Genomic DNA, 22,887 nt, shown 5'->3' with positions numbered 1-22,887 from the left:
CCATATAGGAATCCATATGGTTTGTGAAAATTCACATAGGAATCCACATAGGAATCCACATGGATTTCTATCTAAGACTTAGGTTTTTTACATATATTCCCAGAAATAACCGTGGGATTCTATATGCATTTTCTACATAGATTCTTATGGATGGTTTTTTTCAACGTTCTTATAAGTAACCTTCATCTAATGATACACATCGATTTTGTCTTCTTTTGAGGTTTGATAAAAGATCATGACATGAAAAGATTATTTATGCAAAAAATCAATATTAATTACGACGTTTATACAAGGTGTTTTATTTTTAACGGTACTATAAAATATTTCACAAACAATGAATTTTAGAAAAAAGTTTATCGGATGGAAGTTACTTGGTTTCAAAGTGTATGTCAGGTGGTGACCTCTATTTGATAGTGAGATCTCCTATCAAGGTCTTGTCAAGACCACGAAGACTGTCAAGGTCAATCAATGTTTTTAATGGAATTATATCATTTCTGTTTTACGTAAATTTCCGTTTACGTACAAAATCGACGTGTATCACTTGATAAAGGTTACTCGTTAGATTAAAAATTAATTAAGACGATATAGGAAGACCTATAAGAGCAAGCGCTAGTTAAAAATGCGCCAAAATAATAAACAACCGTCTGTTTAATAGAATTGTATTAGGCAAATGTTTCGGTCCAAAAGCAAAAATGCTCGCCAAAGCAAAAATACAAACAACGCAATACGCAGAGATGAACTAACCGATGACTCAACATCTCAGGTTGCATTCTGTACACGTTTATTGACAATTGACTCGTCGTACGTGTCATAACACGGCTATTTTATAATATGATTATACCTGCGCAATACTTAGTAAACCGACAGACGTCGGTAGGTGTGTATGAAATAGCAGCCCTGGTCATCGAGGATGGACAATCTTCTGTGACGGTGTCTCACACTTCAAAACAATCCAAATTGTGAAATGTGGCTGCGGTAAGAAAGATACCATTTATGTGTCGAATACAATAACGCATTTATTCGGATATCTAATGTGCAGTAAGAAATGATGAGAAGCATCGAGGAATAAAAACGAGATTACGATCATTAAAATCATACCCAATCGACCGATTTTGAGTAGTCAAAATTTACAGTTTCCAGTACAAAAGTCCTGGTAACAAATCAAGAAAATAAATAAAGTTCATGGTCGGTAACAGACGAACGGCATACAATACATAACTGCGTATAAAGAAAATACCGCGTTTTAAGAGAGCTCCGTTTACAAATAAAAACTCGTGTGACAACGTTCAAGTTTTGTTTAACTTATTAACAACAACAGGAGAAACGGTTAGGCATAAACTGTTTTTTTGTACAAAATAATTAAATGCATGTTAAAGTACAAAGTTAAAATAAAAGACAGACGGAAACTATGTTGTCAAATTTTTGTGTTAGTACTCTATCGGTACTCATTTATAGTATACATTCTGAAATACGCATGCCGATACAACTACGAGATAAGTTTTAAGAGTGTAATTGAAGAGAAATGTTGACAAGTAACAGGTATCGACATTACGATTATGATTTTAGAAATTCGCGGGCGACTGCTTTTTAAAAGACAACAGTAGGAGCCATCTATCGTACAAGTGAAATTAGTCATAATTTTGATATACCACGCTCGTGCACTACTTTTTGATATGGATTTATTTGAATATTATTCGTACAATATTTATTTTTTTCCCATTTAAGTGATACACCAGAGTTCACCTTGTGTTGACGTTATTTTACAAATTTCCAGAAATGTTTCGACCGGTTTTCTCCAGATCAGGTAAGGTTATGTTAATTGGTCGCAATGCGCAATTTTATTATATTTGTATTACAACTGTAATTAAGTTCTTCTATTACAACGTAGTACATTAAAGTTGACGAAACGTGTCGTTGAATAGTGATTATTTTTATTGTCGAATGATGACGTGTGATGTAAGAATTCACAGACATTCGAATCTAACCTATGTGATGCAATGGAAAAAAAAATGTAATGAAAAAAGACACATTAGACGTGATTTGCAACCTGATAAACAATGGCAGATATTAATTAAACAATTTTTTTGATCAGGAGACAACATGTGGCAAGAAGATAAGCCAGACATTGATGCCCACTCGTCTACGCAGTTTGTTTACAATGCGCATCACTCACTTGCACTTGATATGCAACGACAACGACTTCCTATATTTAGAAACAAAGACCACATAATTTATCTATTAGAAAAATACCAGACCCTAGTTTTGGTGGGCGAAACAGGCTGTGGCAAAAGCACACAAGTGCCTCAGGTAAGACCTGGATATGTATACTTTATATATGCATTCGTTAAGCTTAAAAGAGCTTGCAATATTCCTACTGTAATAATATTAGAAATATTTCAACTATACTATCGCACAAACCTATAAATGTGAAAAATTATGAAGGTGGCTTTACAAAAAAGCAACCTCTCTTAGAACAACAACTTGAAAACAGCTTCACAGAATTAGCATTAAAGAAGGTAAGAACTACCAAGGTGTTATCGATATATCCAAAAGTGACAATGCTCCCAATGAGATTGCAAATTCAAAATACGATATAGCTATGTGTGATTTGGCAAAAAGTTGCAAGTGGCTTCGTGAGATCCTCTCTTGACGTATTTTCTTTGCTAAACGTCGATATCGCACATATAACAACATATACTACTCTGCACGCCCATATATTACGTCAGTCTCTCGGTGTCACGAAAGTAAGGCAGATCAGAAAATTCATCTTTCCGTCGCGAGCATATTATTGACGATTATCGAACGCCAAGACGGTCTATCTTTTACAAGATGCATATACATATGTAACGTGTATCCGCAATAACACCTATCGCGTTTGACTTCCGAATAACGGTTCCTGTTTTCTTCGATTGTTCACGCGCCGCCCAAGTAAATCCCCCCCTTCCCCGCTCTCTCGGCGCGAACGAACGTGACTGTACAAAGTCCGTAATTCCTCATTCGCGCCGAATCCGAGACTTCGACCGCGAGAAGCGATTAAAACTCAGCAAATGAAGTTCAATGCCGCGCGGTTAATTCGACGGCGCGTGGAGCCGCGCGCGCGGAACTGAGACGCGACCAGACGTCATTACCTTCTCGCGTTTCTTTTTTCTTCCCTACCGCGGACCGTTCCCTGTCGAACGGCCCGCGGAAAGTTAAGAGAGCGCGAAGGAAACGCTTCTCCCGTCACGTGTTATCGCGCTTACTTTGTTATCCATTATCCGTGCAGTACAATAAACCTCCTCGGCCGAGAGCGTTGCATTTCGACGCGACTAATCGCACCTCCGTCGGCCGGGAGGCCTCCTCGTCCGGATTAGAGACATGCAGATCGATCTCCGATACTGACCCATTGCGGAATAAAGCGAAGCCCGTGATCGGTAGAGGCACGAGGAAAACCGCGCTTGTGCGCGAGCTCAGTGCGGGCGCGTTAGTATACGTTGATAGATCTCTCCGGCGATTGTACGACCTCTCAAGAAGGCACGAAAAAAACTGATCGATTGGCGAAACGGGCCGTCGGCTTTAATCGCTAATCCGAACTACGATTGAACGAAAGTATTCGACTGACGCGGCGCTAAACTGATCAGTGAGGATACTAAAAAGCGGTACGCTGATAACAGCCGGTGTGTACGGCCGAAACCGCGGCCTGAGACGTGTTGCAAACATCTGGAAAATATTTCAGAGTACCGTGGGATAATAGCACGATAAACGACGCCCCCCGAGAAGTCGGATCTCCGCGTACGTGTCGTGCGGCGAAGGTGCGCGGCGGGTTCAAGTCTAACGTCCCAGTAATTGCGGTCGTCCGCGGCGTCGTCGCTGTCAGTGCCCATTTGCCTATCAGTGCACCGGATATGCACGGTCGCATCGCGATATGCCGAAGGAACTGATCCGCCGTGGAAGCGTTATGCATACGTTTCGTAACGTCGACACCCGCCGTAGCGATCGGTGCCCGCTGCGATAAAATCGGCGTTGTGTCGAGGCAAAGACATACGAACGACCGTCACGACGGGCGAGATCAGTGGACTCGGATGTATCTGGAGAAGAGGGGAAGAAGGGACGAAGAGCAACAGCACAGCGGCCGGTCCAACGTGGCGCCGCGCGAATCGTCGTCACGATTTTCGGCGAAATCCTCGTGACACAGCCCGATAACGCCGTGGGTGATGAAAATAGTCACGCCATGCTCGCCGATAGCAATAATAGCAACCAAATTAACGATAATATTAGCGGTAAAATACCGGTGATAGTCGCGACGATAAAAACCAGTAATAAACGATACACACGATGCGTCGTGGCGAAAGGAGATATCGCGACGGTCGGCCTCGAAATTAGATAAATACGCAACAACAATAGTCAGCCGCCGGTGAATAAGCGACAACGATTGGTCGAATTATTGGCAAACCAGCGAGACGTTCGCTTGAAACGACGGAAGGATAAACAAACGGCGTGATAACGTCACCACTTATTCTCACTACGAGAGAATATCCCGCAGGATGTTGTGCTCACCGGCGTTCACCAACCGGGCCTGCCTGGCTCTGCTACTGCTGTCGCTGCTGTACTTCCTCGGGATGGACCTGCTGCTCTACCTCAGGACGCAGAATTACGACGTACGGCCGCGCACGAACAACGACACGCGGCAAACCGGCGCGGCGTACCACTCGCCGATCTTGTGCGAGTTGGATCCGATTTGCATGGTAACGGTGAAGGCGTTAATGTTGGACCACCCGAACCACTTCATCCTCAGCCCCCTGGCGTCCTTGGTGGACCACCTGCTGGGCATCAGCCACTGTTGGACGTGGCTGTCGCCGAACGCCATCAGCGCTTTCCACGTGCTGGTCGCCGTAATCGGCGCCCGCTTCGTCACGCGAAGTTCCCTCGCTTACCGTCGGCTGGGGCTGCTTCTGTTCCAAGTGAGAGCCTGGTTGGACAACCTGGACGGCCACGTCGCCAGGCAGAGGCGTAACATCGAGGGTGAGCGATCGGACGTCGGCTCCATCGGCTACCTGGTGGATGGGGTCGCCGACGGACTCGGCTGCATCGCGCTCGTCGTCGCGGTGTTCTTCCTCCTGAAGCGCAACACCAATCGTCGCGCCGGCTACGAGCGGCTGTCCGCGAGCCGCAAGCTCATCGCGTCGAGCCAGCGCGACAACGGCGGCCTCTCGAGCAAGATCTCCTTCTGGAATTCACCCTTGTACCATGTGCTGCTGGTGGGCGTGCACTTCCTGCTGACGAGCGCTGCGTGGAACCGCTACATATCCGTGTACCAGGACCTCCTCGAGACCGACGACAGACCTCCCCTGGTCACCAAGGAGCAGTTCTACGCCAAGCAGACCGCCGTCCTTAGAAGCCCCCTCTTTTGGGCGGTCGCTCTCGGCTGGAAGATGCTCAACTTCCACGCGGTCATGGATTACATGCAACTGGCGATATTCCTCGACCGCATCTGGGAATACATCAGGCTCGTGCGGTGGCCAGCTTACGTTATCCTGCTGCTACTTATGTTTATTAGCGAACTTCACTACTTACATGTCTACACTTACGTGCAAAGCATACCGCCGGTCACCAATGTTTATACGTTCCTCGTGAACACGCTTGCCGCCCAGTGATGGCCAGTCCGGTTTTCCACTGTTAAATGTACCTCGATTCGGTAGCTCATCGCCAAACTGCCTTCCAAACCTCCCTTCTCGAGATTTCCTCAACTTTTTCGTGCTTTCAGCAAGTACTTTTTTCGTATTTTTCATCGATTCGCACACGATCGACGTTCTTCAAATAATATTGAGATTCGAGACAGTTTGGAAGTAAGTTCTGCGATTATTATATTTCCGTGAAACTAATGTTGTGATGACTGTTGTGATGATTGTGACTTTTTTTTTAACTCGAGTATGTCGGTGACATTAAAATTGTAAATTTTTTTTTGCGATAATATCGAAACAAGGTGTACGCATATTCTTGAAAGCATGATATTAAACTTTTCTTAATTGAAAACAAATTTGTTAGTTAACTTGCTATTTGAATTAACATGTTTAGCAGCTCTAATGATGATAGACGTCGCAATTATTAATAGATAATGCATATTTTTACGAAAAATAACAAATCAGTATTATTAAATCGAGGAAAACTACGGGCAGGAAATGACAGAATTTTGGAAAATGACTGCTATGACTTTCTATGTTTTCTTCCGAGCCGCTTAATGTGTTAATGAGCAAGTACAAAACTAACGTTTTATCTGTTAGGTATTTTGTGTTCTTGATTTTATAGTTGTTAATGTTATAATTTATAAATGATATATTTATGACATCATTTTCACGTATTTTATATATATTATATATAGTTACAATATATATTTTTTATATGTTGTTTATATATATATAATTATACATACAATACATATTATAACATATGTTGTAACATTATATGTTCTTAATCCGTCGTAAAATGATATTACAAATACTAGGTGCAATGTTTTGCTTTCCTGGCATAATGTGAATTGGCTATCCGAAGCCAATAAGTTCAAAGTTCGCCAAGAGACTGCACAATGCTCAAATCTTTTCTTTATCGCTGACGTGTAGAGTAATATGCATCATACTACGTACTGCCCACGCCACGAAGTGGGTCAGTTATTGACTGTAGTTAGGCCTTTTTTTTTATCTAATCCAGTGCCAAGAGCGTTACCCAACTGCAGCGCCTACGAATATTACAACAGACGTGCGCAAAAACCTGTTACGTGTGCGAGACGAAAGCTTCGTAATGAGCTCCGACAGTGACGCGGAATCAATGTCTCGATAGTTGCGTTCGATGTAAGGTTTCCCGTTGAATTTGAGAGAACACTGCGGCCAGCTTTTATATTATTTTTATAACGAGAATCTCTTTAATAAAATGTATTTATATATAAACCAGTTGTCTCTGAAATATGTACATTCACCCGTGTCTCTTCCGTCCAATAACACTGTCCAACAAAACTTGACTCTTTTTTTCTTTGCAACACGAGTGTGAATAGTCACTTCCGATGTATTTTTGCCTGCTGAACACGAATCCATTGTCCAAATTTGGCTACCACGTCACAATTTTGAGAAAAATTGCGTCAAAATCTAAAAACAATTTCGAGGGTTTTTATTACGTAACATCGGCAGCGAATGTTTTTTTTTTATTTCGTCAATGCCACGCGAAAATACCGACTTTTAGCTTTAAAGTGCATTTTGTTTTGTCTCCGTATGATTTTTTGTTTTCGAGATATAGTAAATTTGAAAATAGCTCTTTTCCCACATAACATGCGGAGAAAAAGATATTTTATTCAAGATTTTTGTAACATTATATAATCGTCGTTTTTGGCCACTTTGATCCTATTTTTCTCAAAATTGCGGCGTGATAGCCAAATTTGGGCAACGGATTCGTGTTGATTTCTGTTTCGATGTAATGCACGTAATGAATACGGACGAATTAACGTCGTGGTAAACCGGCTTTATTGCTCTTCAGTATCTTCTTGAAGCAGGATGGTGTGCGAACGGGAAAAAAATCGGTATCACGGAGCCCAGAAGGGTCGCCGCCACTTCCCTGGCGAATCGCGTGGCCGATGAGCGCAATTGCATTCTGGGGACCACCGTGGGTTACTGCATACGTTTCGACGATTATACCGATGAAACGACCAAAATTAAGGTGCGATATGGCGCGAGCGCGAGATAAACAATGCGACTCGGAGTTCCTCCGTTGCGGATCACACATATAGTCGACACATTTACGTTCTATATTCATCATTTTTATTTTACGAGTTAAATCTCGCTCAATATCGCTCATTAATATTTACTATTTCTGCTCGTTACGTGCGTTGTAATTTTCGTCATATTATTATATTTATCTATATTACTTTTCATCATATTTCGCCACGTATATTTTGTTACATATATTATTATATAATTATAATTATAGTTTTTATTACGAACACATACACACACACACACACACACACACACACACACACACACACTGATGTGTATCCCTTTTTGTAGTACATGACGGAAGGCATTCTTCTGCGGGAATTAATGAGCGACCCGTTATTAACAAGCTACTCGGTCATTATCCTGGACGAGGTGCACGAGAGAACGCTATTGACTGACATCATAATGGGACTGCTGAAGAAAATCATCAGGGTGAGGGTCCATTAATATCTGTTCGCTGGTATGGATTACCGTAGATTAGCTGAGAGTGGGGCACATTAACTCGCTCGCTCACATTCGCAGAAACGGAAGAGCCTGCGGGTTATCGTTTCGTCGGCGACCGTTGACGCGGAGGAGCTTCGCGATTTCTTCAATGTGAACGCGACCAAGGATCCGGGCAAGGACAGCGCCGTCATCATGAGCGTCGAGGGACGCTTGTATCCGGTGGAGATATTCTTCCTGAAAGGTGCGACGCTCATTCGCGCGATTAACACCGCGCCCGTTACGCTTCTCACCGTCTAACCGCGATCGAATTGCAGAACCGGTGGCGAATTACGTCAACGGTGTGGTGGACATCGCTCTGAAAATACACGAGACGGAGATGCCGGGCGATATCCTGGCGTTTCTCACAGGACTCGACGAGGTCGATCAGGCTGTCTCCCTTTTGTCGGAACACGCGAAGCTCATCAAAGACGGCCAGCGTGAGTGGACGATCGAACTATTTTTCCGGAGTTCTCGTACACTTCCGAAATGTCGAAGCCTCCTCTCTCGGAGAGTAGGAGGAGATTGCCAATTACCCGGGTGCTCCGTGAACTCTCGCGTCGCTGAACCCGCTCGCCCTGGGAACGGATTTACCCCGATATACATTATTCAACACGTCGCGCTGCGACGCGAACTTATCGTCTCCTCGGTAACACCTGAAATTCATTTCCCACTAAGTTATAATTGCCGATGAATTTTTCACACGGTTCTTCGCCGCAGTCCTCATTTGCCAAAAGTCGCGGGCATGATGAAACGTGATATATAATCCGAAAACGTCGGTGAGCTCGGCGTTCAGCGACGCGCGCGAAAACCCTGAAGATCGAAAACGACCGAAGACTCTGTAATTCAGAGCGGATAATTTCGGGGGATTTTCAGAGAAACTGCTGCCGTTGCCGATGTACGGCTCGCTTCCGAACACGGAGCAGTTGAAGGTGTTCTGGAGGGCGGCCAAAGACACTCGGAAAGTCATCGTGGCGACCAACATCGCGGAAACGTCCATCACCATTCCGAATATAGTTTACGGTACGTTAGTCGCGCCGGTTGTTTCTTCGCCTCTCGATAGACCGGCGACGACGCCATTAACTCGTTGATATGTGTGTGTGTGTGTGTGTGTGTGCAGTAATCGACTGCGGTTTCGTCAAAATACCTTGGTTCGAGGCGGAAACGCAGACGAACAGCCTCGTTATCGTTCCGGTATCAAAAGCTTCCGCCGACCAGCGAGCTGGCCGCGCCGGCCGCGTCCGCACAGGAAAAGCGTACAGGTGAGAGAGGCCGCCTGGACAAGCGCCCGGTCACGTGCACTATTTACGTAATAACGCTCACAGAGTGTCCGTAAATTCACGGCACGAGCTTCAGAAACGATTCGCTCCGTTCTGTTTATTTATACTTTTAGAGATGACTCACGAGCACTCGGGAACAGATGTTTCTGGGCCAATCTTTACTTACTTGTTAATACCAACGACCCGAATTTGTGGACACTCGTGTCTTTAATCATTGCACGATACAATCCATCTTTATATGCGAGATAACTTATTACGATTTCTCTTACATAAAGAATAAATTGTACGAATATCTATTTTATATATATATATATAATAACTTAAATATATATAATAACTTAAATTGTACGAATATCTATTTTATATATATATATATATAATAACTTAATACGTGATATAATTTGCAAGAAAGTTGCGCCGTTAAGTGCGATTAAGCTGACGAAATAATTGTTGCAGATTGTACACAGAGGAGGCTCACGTTGGATTCTTCGAGGCGACGCCGCCGGAAATGCAGCGCTCCGACTTGGCGCCGGCGGTACTGCAACTGAAAGCGCTGGGCATCGATAACGTGTTGCGATTCAATTTTCCGTCCGCACCGCCCAGCAAGAATCTAGTCATGGCTTTGGAATTGTTGTACGCGCTCGGTGCGATCGACGGCAACGGTGATCTGACGACGCCGCTGGGCCTCACGATGGCGGAGATGCCTCTGGAGCCGGTGCTGGCGAAATCCTTCATTGTCTCTGGTATGAATAATTTCAACAGTCAATCTCTCTGGAGCAGCGCGTAAAAGTGGCGAATAAAGTCGCAAGAATGCGACACGAAGGAAAACTAAAAGAAAACTCGGGAGAAAATTAAGAAGAGATAAAGAGAGAGAGAGAGAGAGAGAGTTTCTTTATATTTGCAAAATCATGACAAATTCTCAATTCCGGCGATTATAGAGAATATTTTGTCGGCCGGTAATAGGTGAGATGGGATGTTCGGAGGAAATCGCGACGATATTCGCTATGCTGCAAGTTCAGAACGTCTTCGTGCAACCGAGCGGAGGGCAAGCCGCCTTGAAAGCGAGAATAGCGCATCGCAAGTTCGAGGTGGAGGAAGGCGATCTTCTCACCTTGCTGAACGTCTATACAGCATTCGGGCGGAACAAAACAGCCGCCTGGTGTCAGAAGCATTTTCTCAATTACAAAGCTCTGTGCAGAGTGACGGAGATTCGCACGCAGATGCACAAAATGCTGAAACGCTTGGATATACCGCTGGCATCCTGCGACGGTAGGACGTTTATACTTACAGTTGGAAGCGGAATTATCTCTGTTGCTTTCTAGAAGGGAGATGTAATATGTGATTGTCACTGATCTCTTTCAGGGGACGTCCAGCAAATTCTCAAGTGTTTGACGGCCGGTCTCTTCCCTAAAGCGGCGTATTTACATTATACAGGTGTGTACAGAACGGTACGAGGTAACAAGGACTTGTTCATTCATCCGAACAGCTGCCTGTATACCTTGCAGCAGCCACAATGGTAAGAGTACAAGAGCTGTTTTTCGTCTCTTTCATCGTCGGAGCTCTCACTTATTTCATTCGCTTTCTTTCTATTCCAGGCTTCTATTTTGCGAGATCTTGCAAACTAACAAGATCTACATGAAGGACCTGACGGTCATTCAGCCGGAAATGCTGTTGGAATCAGCACCACATTTTTACGAGAGAACGTCCATCGAATCAGTTTAAAGTATTTTGTGCGAATATTGAAGTAAATTGGAGTAATTAATGTACGTGATTATTGTCTACTTTTGTAAATACCGCGCGTGAGAAACAAAGACGTGGTTTTTACAGTGAGGACCACATCAGTATTCTTTTAAGTTGCGCGTCGCACGTTTGGTATCAAATTCATGAAGCTGTAACGTGCGTAACTGCGAGCCGTGTCCCATATAACATTAAGACATCATAAGACGTCATAAAGACGTCGTAAAGACGTCTTTTAAACAATTAAGACGTCTAGAGCACGTCTGTGTGACATCTTTTAGATATACGTTTGGGGTTCCTTTCATGTTCCTCTTTAAAAACTCTCCCCTCCCCCCTCCTTCCGCCGCAGACGCACGTTTAGTACGCATGCGCGAACGAAAGAGAGAGAGAGAGAGAGAGAGAGAACTCGAGGACGCAAACAGATCGTATCCTTTTCTACGCGTACCTCGACCCCCACTGCTCAACGTCTGCATGTAAGTTGCATTCGGAAACACACACAGTGTGCACACTATCACACATTTGACACCAGCTGTTTCGAAACGCCCAGAGTGCATTCGGAAACATCACCCTTCGGCGTGCTTTCGTAACTTCAGTAACTATGTTTGACAATCATACAAATCTGATTTTTTCCAATTGCTTTATTCGAATTCCGGCGTACACTTCTCGTTAATCGGAGATGTGTGCGTGTACGTATAAATGCATATGTATGTAAGCGTACAAAACTATGTGAAGTGGTGCCAGTCGGTGGATGTCGTTTGTCTAATTTCAATCGGATATTTTATATAACGTGACTCGTTTGACATGGCAATTATTTATACGTGATAGTTTTACTACCAGCACCATGTTGAAAATATTAGGAATGGTTTTACGTTAAAATTTTACACCTGATTGGATATTTAAATTCACGGTTTAATTACCAGCATTAGTTAAACAATTTGGGAATATAATACGACGATTGTGTAAGGGTGGTTGTGATAGGTGATGAATTTTTCGAAACAATCATTCATTGTGATGTATGCTGGTTTGTGAAATATCATTAATGAAATAATCTGCAAATGTAAACGCAATGAAACTACTGATTGTGATTCAGTAGTCGCAGTGACACTTGCATTATTGAAACAATAAAAAATTTATTTACTCTTATTGCTGTTTTTGACATATTACTTTGACAATTATGTGATTTTTTTTTATAGCTCTCCGACAGAGAGTGTAAAGTTTATTATAAAATTTTGAAAATATAAATGATTACTATATTGCAATTTCTGTAATCTCTGTAAAATTCACAAAATATTATAAGTGGGGTCAGTCTTATCCGAGTACGAACTGTCCCAGGTGGCCATTGCGATCGTTAGCGATTGTATAATAATGTGGAGCCAGGTGGAGGTAACCGGAAGATTTACAAAACGGACGAAATAGTCAAACAAGTGAAAGTCCCAGAATTCTCATCTTTCGAGATTGCATTTCTGCGCGAAAAAATAGTACCGTGACAATCGACGAAGTTTGAATTGCAATATACTAAAAGCCAACGATGGGTGTGCGCGATCATTGATCTCCGAGCAATTCATTTCTAACCTATAGGAATTTTCACATAGGAGAGGCACGTACGATAACTTGGCCACTCGTCGTCCCGCCGCAATTTAAACAAACAACGACGTGAATTTGAAGAATGTGCGATACGAGTTGTGTACCACGTACAGTGGCGAGCAGAAAGGATTGAGTGTCCCGTTTGATGTCATCGGAACAATAATAATTAGTCAGTAGAAAGCGACCGAAACAAGCGTTATTGGAAATAGAAAAGTGTAGTCAGATATTTGACTCCTTACGTTACAATTTTAATCACTGCCTGATCTACATTTTAATCTAATTTAACAAATTTTAAGGTAAGTTTACGATGGTTTATTTAATTCTTTTATCAGTGTATAATCACATAGTACAAAATTGACAAGTATTTGATGTATCCTTTATAAATCACCTTTGATAGCTTGATATCTTTGACAAGTGTGTCGATCTCATTTTCAATTGTGACAAAATATATCAATTTTTCTTCAGAACCATGGCATCCGAGGAAGTAAATCGTAATACAATGATAATTGTTCCTGAGGAAACTGGCCAATCTGTTACTAGTACATCCCAAAATGCAGGTAACAGCAGAGACACGAATCCAACAAAGCCACATGAACAGGGAAGTCGACAAAGTAATTTGCAACGAATACAACAACGCAAGCAGCAAATGTTTAATTGGCCACAAATAAAAAAATTGTTGAAACTTGCGACCTACAGTGCTTGCCAAGCAGCTGAGTGCAAATGTACCGGTTGGAAAAATGCGCAACCTATCGTAAAATCACAAAAGGGTGAAGTTCAACAACCTGTTACACATTTTCTGGATCCTTGTAAAACTTGTACTCATGCTTTAGAGAATCACATTACTCACTTGCCGACCCAATCAGAGGAAGAACTCAATAAATTGTTGGGTATGGCTATTGATGCTGATAACATTTTTATGGGCATACATAGGGAAGAAGATCCCGATACAAAGAAAATATATTATTACTTGTATACTTTACTGAGAAAGTGCATATTGTCGATGACAAAACCGACTATAGAAGGTCCTTTGGGACAGCCGCCATTTGAGAGACCTAGCATAGCAAAAGCAGTAATGAATTTTGTTTTGTATAAATTCAGTCACCTCTCTCCGCGAGAATGGCAAGCTATGTGTGACATGGCAAAGATGTTTTTGCATTGTCTGAATCACTGGAATTTCGAAGCGCCGAGTGCCAGAAAGACGACGATTAGTGCTGAAGAAGCGCCTGCTTATAAAATTAACTATACCCGTTGGCTTGTCTTCTGTCACGTACCTGCATTTTGTGACTCTTTGCAGCATTATGATACTCCTGTAGTCTTTGGCAAGACTCTACTGCAAGCTGTTTTTAAGCCAGTTTGTAGCCAATTAATTGACAAATGTCACAGTGAAAGAGACAAAATAACGCCGGAGAAGAGAGTTTTAGTCTTAACACATTTTCCCAAGTATGTCACGATCTTTCTATCTTACTTAGAATGATGTCTCATAAGTATCAGCAAATATATAATCGTTTGTGTTCCAGGTTTCTCTCGATGTTGGAGGTAGAAATCTATTCTGATAATTCACCTATCTGGGATCTCGAATTTAAGCAGCAGCCGCCTTCTCATTTACAAGCCGCTTTGGAATTAAAGGGACACCAAGCGAAAAAGATGGGAGAATTCGAGAAGATCACCGTTACATTGAATGAAAAGGATAATTATGCAACGATAAATATCAGTCCTGCGGCGAGGAAGCTTCATGAAAAGCGTTTCCAGGTTGAATCAGGACGTTGTGATGTGAAGTGACGGAAAATAGAAGAGGCTTTTGAGGATCTACCCGAAGAGACTGTCGCCGAGATTGTTTCCACAATCAATGATCCTAATTATATGTGCGGTCCAGATGCAGTGTTTCCGCCGGATGTCCCACGCGACGAAACGGCTAAAATTGAAGAAAGCAGGAAAATCATAGAATTTCACGTCGTTGGGAACAGTCTTACACAGCCTGTGTCTAAGCAAACTATGCTTTGGCTGATAGGATTACATAATGTTTTCAGCCATCAGTTAGTTAGAATGCCCAAAGATTATATATCTCAATTCGTATTCGATCCGTGAGTAAGATATTTTCTTCCGTTTATTGTTTTGTAAATCGTTATTAGTAATATTCTCTTTATCATGCAGGAAGCATAAGACGTTAGCCCTGATAAAAGGTGGTCGACCAATTGGCGGCATCTGTTTTCGCATGTTTCCGAGTCAGGGATTTACCGAGATAGTCTTTTGCGCGGTCACGAGTCAAGAGCAGGTAAAAGGCTACGGGACTCATTTGATGAATATGCTGAAGGATTATCACATCAAGAACAACATACTGCATTTTTTAACGTTCGCGGACGAATTCGCCATCGGTTATTTCAAGAAGCAAGGCTTCAGCAAAGACATAAAGCTACTGAAATCCATGTATCAGGGATACATTAAGGATTACGAGGGTGCGACGTTGATGCACTGCGAACTGAACGCCAAAATAGTATATACCGAATTTACAGCGGTTCTGAGAAAGCAGAAAGAAATTGTGAAAAAACTGATTTACCAACGGCAGCAAGAGATACAAAAGGTCCATCCTGGTCTAACGTGCTTCAAAGAGGGTGTTAGGTGCATTCCCGTGGAATCAATCCCGGGTATTCGTGAGACCGGCTGGAAAAATTACACGCAAACCAGGACGAGAGGTGTGACAAAGGGAACGCAAAGTTCTGAACCGATGGAAACGTGTGTAGACATGTCGGATTCTCTGTATAACGCTTTGAACAATGTTCTAAATACTGTGAAGAATCATAGTGCTGCTTGGCCATTCTTGGAACCTGTTGATAAGGACGAGGTCCCAGACTATTATGATCACATAAAATATCCCATGGGTAAGCAGTGATGCCAATGATGGCACCAAGCCACAATGCACACAACGCGCCATGTGACGCTTGTGTGAGATGTGCCTCGGTGTCATCATTGGCATCACTGTGGGTAAGTTCAAGGAAATACATGTTTTAAAATATGGACGATTTGTAAAGTTATAAAATAATGAATAGATACAAAATAATGTAGTTTGAGATAATAATAAAACAAAAATTAAATGACCCGACTATTCATGTTGCAGATCTCAAGACTATGGAGGATCGTTTGAAAACCAAATACTATACAATTAGGAAATTATTTATAGCAGACATGACACGAATCTTTACAAATTGTAGATTGTACAATAGCCTCGACACGGAATACTATCGATGTGCAAATGCTCTAGAAAAATACTTTCAAACTCGTATGAAAGAGATTGGCCTATGGGACAAATAGAATTTTTAAGTTTTTTATAATAATGAAGATAATACTAATATGTAGTTGGTACTTTCCAATAATAAAAATTAAGTAGTAATTATGTCCCTGACGTTTCTTTTTTATTTTATTCCCACTTCTGCAATCAATTATTATTTTTTTATGAAAATCATGACTGCTGATTGTTACTCTCTTAAAATCTCTTTATCAGGAATCTTTAATAACTATTCCCCTCTATTTTGCTTTAATTTATTAAGGTAACCATAATCAGCCGGAAATAGAAAAGATAAGTCGATGTCATTATTTGCTATGATATATTAATTTATTAATAAAATTAAATAACACATCTTTTTTGCCTTACAATAGTAAGTAACACACAGTCCATCTTCTCGAGAGACATTCAACAATAGGTTATTGAAAAGAACGGTATGTAGAATGAGTATTCCACAGTACTCTCCTAAATAACATGTAGGATCATTTGATTAGATCCTAAGAAAATCGTCTTTTAAATACGCGAGCAACTTTAGTTTCTTTCAAGTTTCTTTCAAGAGATTCCTGCAAGAGCATTCGGATGATTTTCTATACAATTGCTGTAGTTTAAACTATGTCTTCTTATTTCTTCTCTGACAGTTAATGTGGAGAGATCCTTGTGTAAAGCGTCGTTGGTGACGAACGTCATGGAGCGTTGACCAGTGAGCGTAATAATTTAGATTCTTTGCAAGATCCCAATGTCCGAGTTTGATGCAGTGTCCCATAGCTGAATTCCATAAGTCCATATGGGTTTTATGATGGATTTTATTTGCCATTAAGAGCTGTGTCCGATCATCCGAAGGATGACAGTTTTCCGAAACTGTAATCCCAGCTGTTTCCTTTTGATGAAAATGTGTTTCCTCCACGTCAAACGTCTATCCAGATGCATGCCCAGGTACTTGACCTCTTCTGCCTAGGATAATTGAAAACCATTAAAGAACACTGGTGGACATGTTTCCTTACGTGTAGTGAAGGTTGTGTTGGTGGATTTCTTCTCGTTGATTTTGATGCGCTATGTTCCAGTCCACTTCTGAATGGCGTTTAACTCGACTTGCGCTCGTCCGAATGCTATTGTAGGATCTTCATGCGCGGCTAATATGGCTGTATCGTGAGCAAAGGTAGCAGTGACGACATCTTTGATGGTGAACAGGTCAGCTGTGTATAGTAAGTACAGTAGTGGTCCAAGCACGTTGCCCTGCGGAACTCCGGAGTAGATTAGATGTAAATTAGTCATATGCTACGTCAAATTCATAGTCCAAAACTCCTTCGCCATTCCTTCACTGCAGCAGATGTAGCTGCAATTCGGTGTTATGTGCAATCGGCTGAGACCGCAGTAGGGTTTAAAACCGACATCTCTTAAGATCCTCAGGTTCCTACTCTTTATTAGGGCAATGAAGGTGACGCAGGGCTGGATAAATGTTGTGCAGCCCACGAACTTCCAGTCTTCGCCGCTAAGTCCCGGGTTTTGTATGCTGAGGAACTGCAGAGCATCCTTGATGGTTATCTTCTCAACGCCGAAACGCACGACTTGATTTCGCTTGGGTAGCTCGTTCATTCGCAGCAGACGCAGACCAGTTCCATCATGAAATGTGATTTCGGACATTAGGCTCTTCAGCCACGCGCTAGTCTGATTATCCATGCAGTCGAAAATAATTACACCGTCTCTTTCATAGGTTTTCTGAAAGATCGGAGGCTTTGTGCCCTCGGCCAGGCAAAGGATACGGGTCAGCACTACATCCTTTATGCGATCGATCTCTTGTGCCTTCAGTCGTTTGTCAGGATAGCTCACCGGAGCGATGGCTATTCTGATTATCTTCGAGATATTAAAATTTATATAATCCGCCCGATGCTGCCTCTCTTCTGCCCTGTGGATGATAAAAGACGTTTGACTGGTGACATTTGTTTTTTTGTTGTATTTGACCCCCGAGAAGTTTGATGTGCTCGGTTCCTCTCCAGATCGTTTATTGCCCATAAGATTTTGCCTCCTCATCCCTTGCCTTACGCAGGTTATCTTTCTGTTCCTCGTGTCTTGTGGCCAAAGGTTTCCGCTCATTCTCAAGCTAATCGGACCCTTTAATGTCCTTAACGCATTAGAATTATTTATGTTAATTCACTCTATATTGAGTCACACGAGTACCGCGATGATATGATCACTCGGGCAGAGCCGCGAAATCCTTGAGCCTGGCGCGTTTTATACTCACGAACGTCCGGAAGCACATTGTTTAAAACACAGCACGGTTCTCAGCACGGTCACTGATACACGGTAACACTGATTTAAGGAGTCCCACTTCGTTGGTTGCGCGCGCAACCGTCAGTCCCTCCACCAGGTCGCGGACCCATTCGGGGAGGTGAGGGGAGTGGGGATATGATACAGTCATTCTGCAATGAAATGAAGCGATGTACATCTTGAGGAAGCACTTTCTCAGTCAGCACTCTTATATCAATTTGCTACAAGCTTATTTAAATCAAGCTACACAGGAAGATGAAAATTATTCATCAATTAGTCATCCGTACCTACAATTTCCTTCTATATTTTCCAAGTTTTATGTACTTCAGACATGAAATTTCCGCAAACACCGGGTAACTATATCGGTGTAATTAAAATTTATCTCAAGTATAATCATGTGTGAAAGCAGTAGTCGCTCTAAGTTATGCGTGTCAAAACAATGAATTCAGGTTTACTAAGCGGAACGTTTTTTACTTCGGCTTGTGTGAGACTATAATATATGCAGCAAACTTATGATTATGTAACTACATGAATGAATAGTTTTTAATATTAATTCCATATGGTGACAGAACCTCATGTAGTCAATAACAAGCATTAATTAATGCCCCCTCCACAAACTCGTCGTTGCTTTTCGGTATAGCGGAAATCATTTCACCAATGAAGTTACCAATATTAGTAATGATGTTAGCAATTATTTTCCCTCAATTTCGTCCATTTTTAGAAATGTACCAATCAGAACGCAGTAGGATGACTCCAAGTCGGGTCGAGTCGGCAAATCGAAAACGCCAATAGCATGCAATGAACTTTTTACACTTTCCGGTGTAGCGTAGGATCAACTTAACGTTTGAATTGTTTCCAAACATTTAGTTCGCACGTGTGTTGTGCGTCAATCTCGGTTTGAGAATAGCGACATTTGAGAGACCAGATCCGGAAAGTGATGTCTGGGAGAAACCTGCGAGGATTGCCGGGAGCCATGTTTTAGACCAAGCGTACGAGAGAGTCTTTGTTCCAAGCAAAAGGTTAGAATATATACACGTGCTCTCGTAACCAAGTTCGTTAGCAAACTATGTATTTCTTTAAAAAGTATTTGTTTCGGCAGTACATATATTAGAATATCTAGTTTACATTTACAGTTCACCAGAAAGTGACGTTTAGATACCCACGAGGATCCTTAGATTAGGCCAAGACTCGGCGACGTACAAGCGGTATGGCGAAAATAGTCGACTCCCTGAAGAATCTGAGCGTCAAGAACGGCGTGGAGCCGCACGAAAATAATCAGCAAGATTGTGGACAGAGCAAGTTTATTTTGCATGTACAACGTTCGTACAAAGGACAAGGAAAAACGCCTCGCTACGTACTGTCAGTTTGCTCATCTGAACAGTAAGTCCTATATTTCCTCAGAACATTTCGTATCAAAATCTATACGATATTACAGCCTGACTTCTATTCGTGCTATTCTTTCTTCGTGCAATTATCAAGCTACTTTGTTAGCGAGCGTGTTATTATAATAATATAAAATATCCTGCATTGTACACTATGCGTGAAGCACCATTGTGTATGAATATTAAAAAGAAGCATATTGAAATTTGAAAGTAATTTTATTTTCTTATCATTTTTAATGTCAGACAATTTTTTACTTGTACATGATTTTAAATTTTAATATTTAAATACATTTCTTTCTTATGTATTTTTGTTCAACGATATATCGCTACGCTTTGTAGTTAGTTGATTTGATGTGTAGTATATTGCAGGCACATATTATACATGTGTTATAATTTTGTTTTTAAGCATTATTTTTTGTATATACAGGGATCAGGGGTTCAAGTTTGGAGTGGTGTATACCGCATGTGGTCTCAGTCACTTAGGTTCTCTCAATAATGGTATGGTCCCAGTAACTCAGATGGTTCAAGCTACCTATTTTTTCGACGATGTATCCGTAATCGGAATGAAGTTCAGTCGTGTTAATAAAAATATAATATACATTGCTAGTGAAAATGGAAAAATCAGAACATTTGATACACGTAATGCAGAGAAATTGGTAGCCGAATTTAAAGGTAATTGTCAATTCTAACAATTATAAACACTCATGGAAGATTCCCTTTGCTATGGATTCCAACTTTCCAATATTCTTCTCCAATGTTTCAGATGACACAAAAAAGGACGATGCGAAATCTATAATTAGCTTCGATGTGAACTGTGATGATACTCTCATAGCCGGTGGAACCGAACACACAGGCGGAGACGCATTTATTTTATTCTGGGACGTAAGGTACAATAAGTCGGGGATGAAAATGAAGAAAAAGAACACTATCGCCGGTGGATACTGGGAGTCGCACATGGACGACATCACTTGCCTGTCTTTCAATCCCGTCAAGCCCGACGTTTTGGCGTCGGGCAGTACAGACGGTCTGATAAATGTATATGACCTCGCAGAACCATCGGAAGATGAGGCCTTAATACACTCCTTAAACACTGAGTCATCGGTGGTAAGGGAATTATCTCGTGTGTATTTTTTACACAAAAGTTGACAGAAAGAGAGAGAGAGGATTTTACTTAATCATGTCTTTTTAGGATAAGCTGGGTTGGTCAAGCAGTGATTCTCTGTGGTGTACGACGCACACAAACGCGCTGCAGTTGTGGAATTGCGAAGATGCCAGCCCCTACGCGAGATTCGAACGCAACCACTTGGCCGTGTCACCGGTGTGTGTACTCGCGTTTCATCTCGATAACGGATTCCTCTTCACCGAATAATCGACGGATTTTGTTCCTTTCAGGACGACGATCCCGATAATTGCTACGTGGTGAAATACCACCCCACGAACGTGATGTTCGGCCGACCTTTCGTGTTAGCGGGATCTAGCACGCCTCAAGGGTATTGTTATGAAAATTATATTAATGTCAACAGAGAGATACCGGGCATGTTTAGTATATATTTCCGCGTGTAACTCTGATTTTTCCCCTTAGGGAGAAACTAAGGTGCTTGAGCATCGTGAACGATCGTCTGGAAATGTGTGACGAAATCATAGGGAATAATCAAGTGGTGCGAGACAGTTGGGTGGACGAGCAGGTAAGCCGAGGGAAATTATTTCACCCATTCGGAGAATTGCATCGATGACCAGACGTGTGTCTTGAAATCTTCAGAATCATCTCCTGCTGACGGGCGGCGAGGAATGTTTTGTTAATATATGGCAGCTGAAGGAAAAACCGATGATGTCGAGAGAAGAATATGCACACCGTGGAAGCGCCCGCTGGGTGCATAAACTCAACACCGAGAAACATCAATGTAGAACCAAACCGTACTGAACAGGATTGTTGGAAACACACGCTTGCAAGTGTGAGGGATTTTTACGAATCAGTGAAATCAATGTATCACGGGACACGCGAATACCCGGGCCAATCGGACCGAGATATTCGTGCGAAATTTTTAACGCATGTGACGGTGAGAATGTAATGAAATATGACCGATTTTAAAGAGAATTACGCGCCATTTGTGTGAGTAAAATCGCGCAATTGTATATATTTCCCTCACATTCTTCTTTATTATACAATAACAGTTGTATATACATTTATAATAAATAGGTATTATTTGTTTATGCGATTAATTATTCAACGGCGAGTCATATACCGATCAAAAAATGCAGCACAGGTTCGTGTAAATGCGAAGGAATGTAAATCACACGTAACTGCGTAGAGAATTAACAGACGAGAAGGAAAAAAAAGAACAAGGCCGCGAGTCGCGCGCGCGTTTTACGCAGGACTCGCGGGGGGAAACGGATTTCGTTCTGTACGTAGCGAGATTAAGAGTTGAAAAAAAAAAAAGGGGGGCGTACGCGACGTGTAATCGCCGTAAGGAGGATTCGTGTCGATCATTACGGGCGAACGGTAGTCTTGACGAGATATAATAAACCAAACGATTCGACGATGATGATAATAATAGTAATAACAACAATAATCGACGATAGTCTACGGTCAGTACTCGCGTTTGAAAGTCGAATTCGAATTCAAGAGACCTCCGTCGTCGATCGTCATTAATGCGTGAGCGCATCAATATCTAAACGCACGCCCGCTCATATTACACATCATTATAGTAATATTACATTAACGTTCAAAAGACGGTCGCAGTAGCGAGTATCACAATGATAACAGTAGATACAGTTTTAGAGCGAAACAGTAGGTACAGAGTAAACGTACAAAAATACTTCCCATGAGCATCGGGGACGTAAAGATTCGCTAAAACGTGGAAAAACCGCGTTACTAATAAGTCATATATGTAAATATATATATATATATATATATAAACTCGTGTATATATATATATATATATTCTTCATATATATATATATATATATCTTTATATATTCATTCACAAACGTTTTTTTTTTGCACCGCCACGTGACGTCACTGCAAAAGACGCCACTTGACGGCGCGTAGGCCGTCGCGCTATTCCTTAGCTGTTACCGATTTGATTCATCGCCTTATCCTGCGGGATACCGTGTGCGACTTCATTATACGGATAAATCACTCG

The 22,887-nt window shown here is 41.9% G+C and overlaps 4 protein-coding genes and 1 pseudogene across 5 annotated transcripts; 4 read left to right on the top strand and 1 right to left on the bottom strand.

Annotated features, from left to right (window-relative positions):
- Positions 1–845: 845 nt before the first annotated feature.
- Positions 846–11,221, top strand: LOC106744002 (probable ATP-dependent RNA helicase DHX35). The gene is made up of 13 exons (XM_014618380.1): positions 846–975; positions 1,775–1,804; positions 2,093–2,307; positions 7,501–7,680; positions 8,031–8,171; positions 8,262–8,424; positions 8,498–8,659; positions 9,096–9,242; positions 9,340–9,481; positions 9,956–10,242; positions 10,463–10,768; positions 10,862–11,015; positions 11,095–11,221. Exons 2-13 carry the CDS (start codon positions 1,777–1,779, stop codon positions 11,219–11,221), a joined length of 2,052 nt encoding a protein of 683 aa, XP_014473866.1. The 5' UTR covers positions 846–975; positions 1,775–1,776.
- On the top strand, positions 2,302–6,332 carry LOC106744003 (ceramide phosphoethanolamine synthase). Its single transcript, XM_014618381.1, has one exon. It carries the CDS (start codon positions 4,524–4,526, stop codon positions 5,631–5,633), a length of 1,110 nt encoding a protein of 369 aa, XP_014473867.1. The 5' UTR covers positions 2,302–4,523; the 3' UTR covers positions 5,634–6,332.
- Positions 11,222–11,230: 9 nt separating the features above from the next.
- Positions 11,231–16,208, top strand: LOC106744001 (annotated as a pseudogene).
- Positions 16,209–16,452: 244 nt separating this feature from the next.
- On the bottom strand, positions 16,453–18,450 carry LOC106743975. Its single transcript, XM_014618337.1, has one exon. It carries the CDS (start codon positions 18,186–18,188, stop codon positions 17,373–17,375), a length of 816 nt encoding a protein of 271 aa, XP_014473823.1. The 5' UTR covers positions 18,189–18,450; the 3' UTR covers positions 16,453–17,372.
- Positions 18,451–19,134: 684 nt separating this feature from the next.
- On the top strand, positions 19,135–22,881 carry LOC106743972 (WD repeat-containing protein 89). Of its 2 annotated transcripts, none has more exons than XM_014618333.1 (8): positions 19,135–19,381; positions 19,483–19,742; positions 20,172–20,416; positions 20,508–20,848; positions 20,934–21,062; positions 21,137–21,234; positions 21,327–21,429; positions 21,504–22,881. In XM_014618333.1, the coding sequence occupies exons 2-8, from the start codon at positions 19,570–19,572 to the stop codon at positions 21,663–21,665; spliced, it is 1,251 nt and encodes a 416-aa protein (XP_014473819.1). In that variant the 5' UTR covers positions 19,135–19,381; positions 19,483–19,569; the 3' UTR covers positions 21,666–22,881. The 2 variants fall into 2 exon arrangements, with proteins under 2 accessions (XP_014473819.1, XP_014473818.1); XM_014618332.1 differs by having other exon boundaries at positions 19,136–19,381; positions 19,496–19,742.
- The last annotated feature ends 6 nt before the right edge of the window (positions 22,882–22,887 follow it).

This window comes from Dinoponera quadriceps, unplaced genomic scaffold, assembly GCF_001313825.1.
Source record: "Dinoponera quadriceps isolate SergipeBrazil2010 unplaced genomic scaffold, ASM131382v1 scaffold1252, whole genome shotgun sequence".
NCBI classification, from domain to species: Eukaryota; Metazoa; Arthropoda; class Insecta; order Hymenoptera; family Formicidae; genus Dinoponera; species Dinoponera quadriceps.
This window is presented reverse-complemented; position numbering and strand designations above follow the sequence as displayed.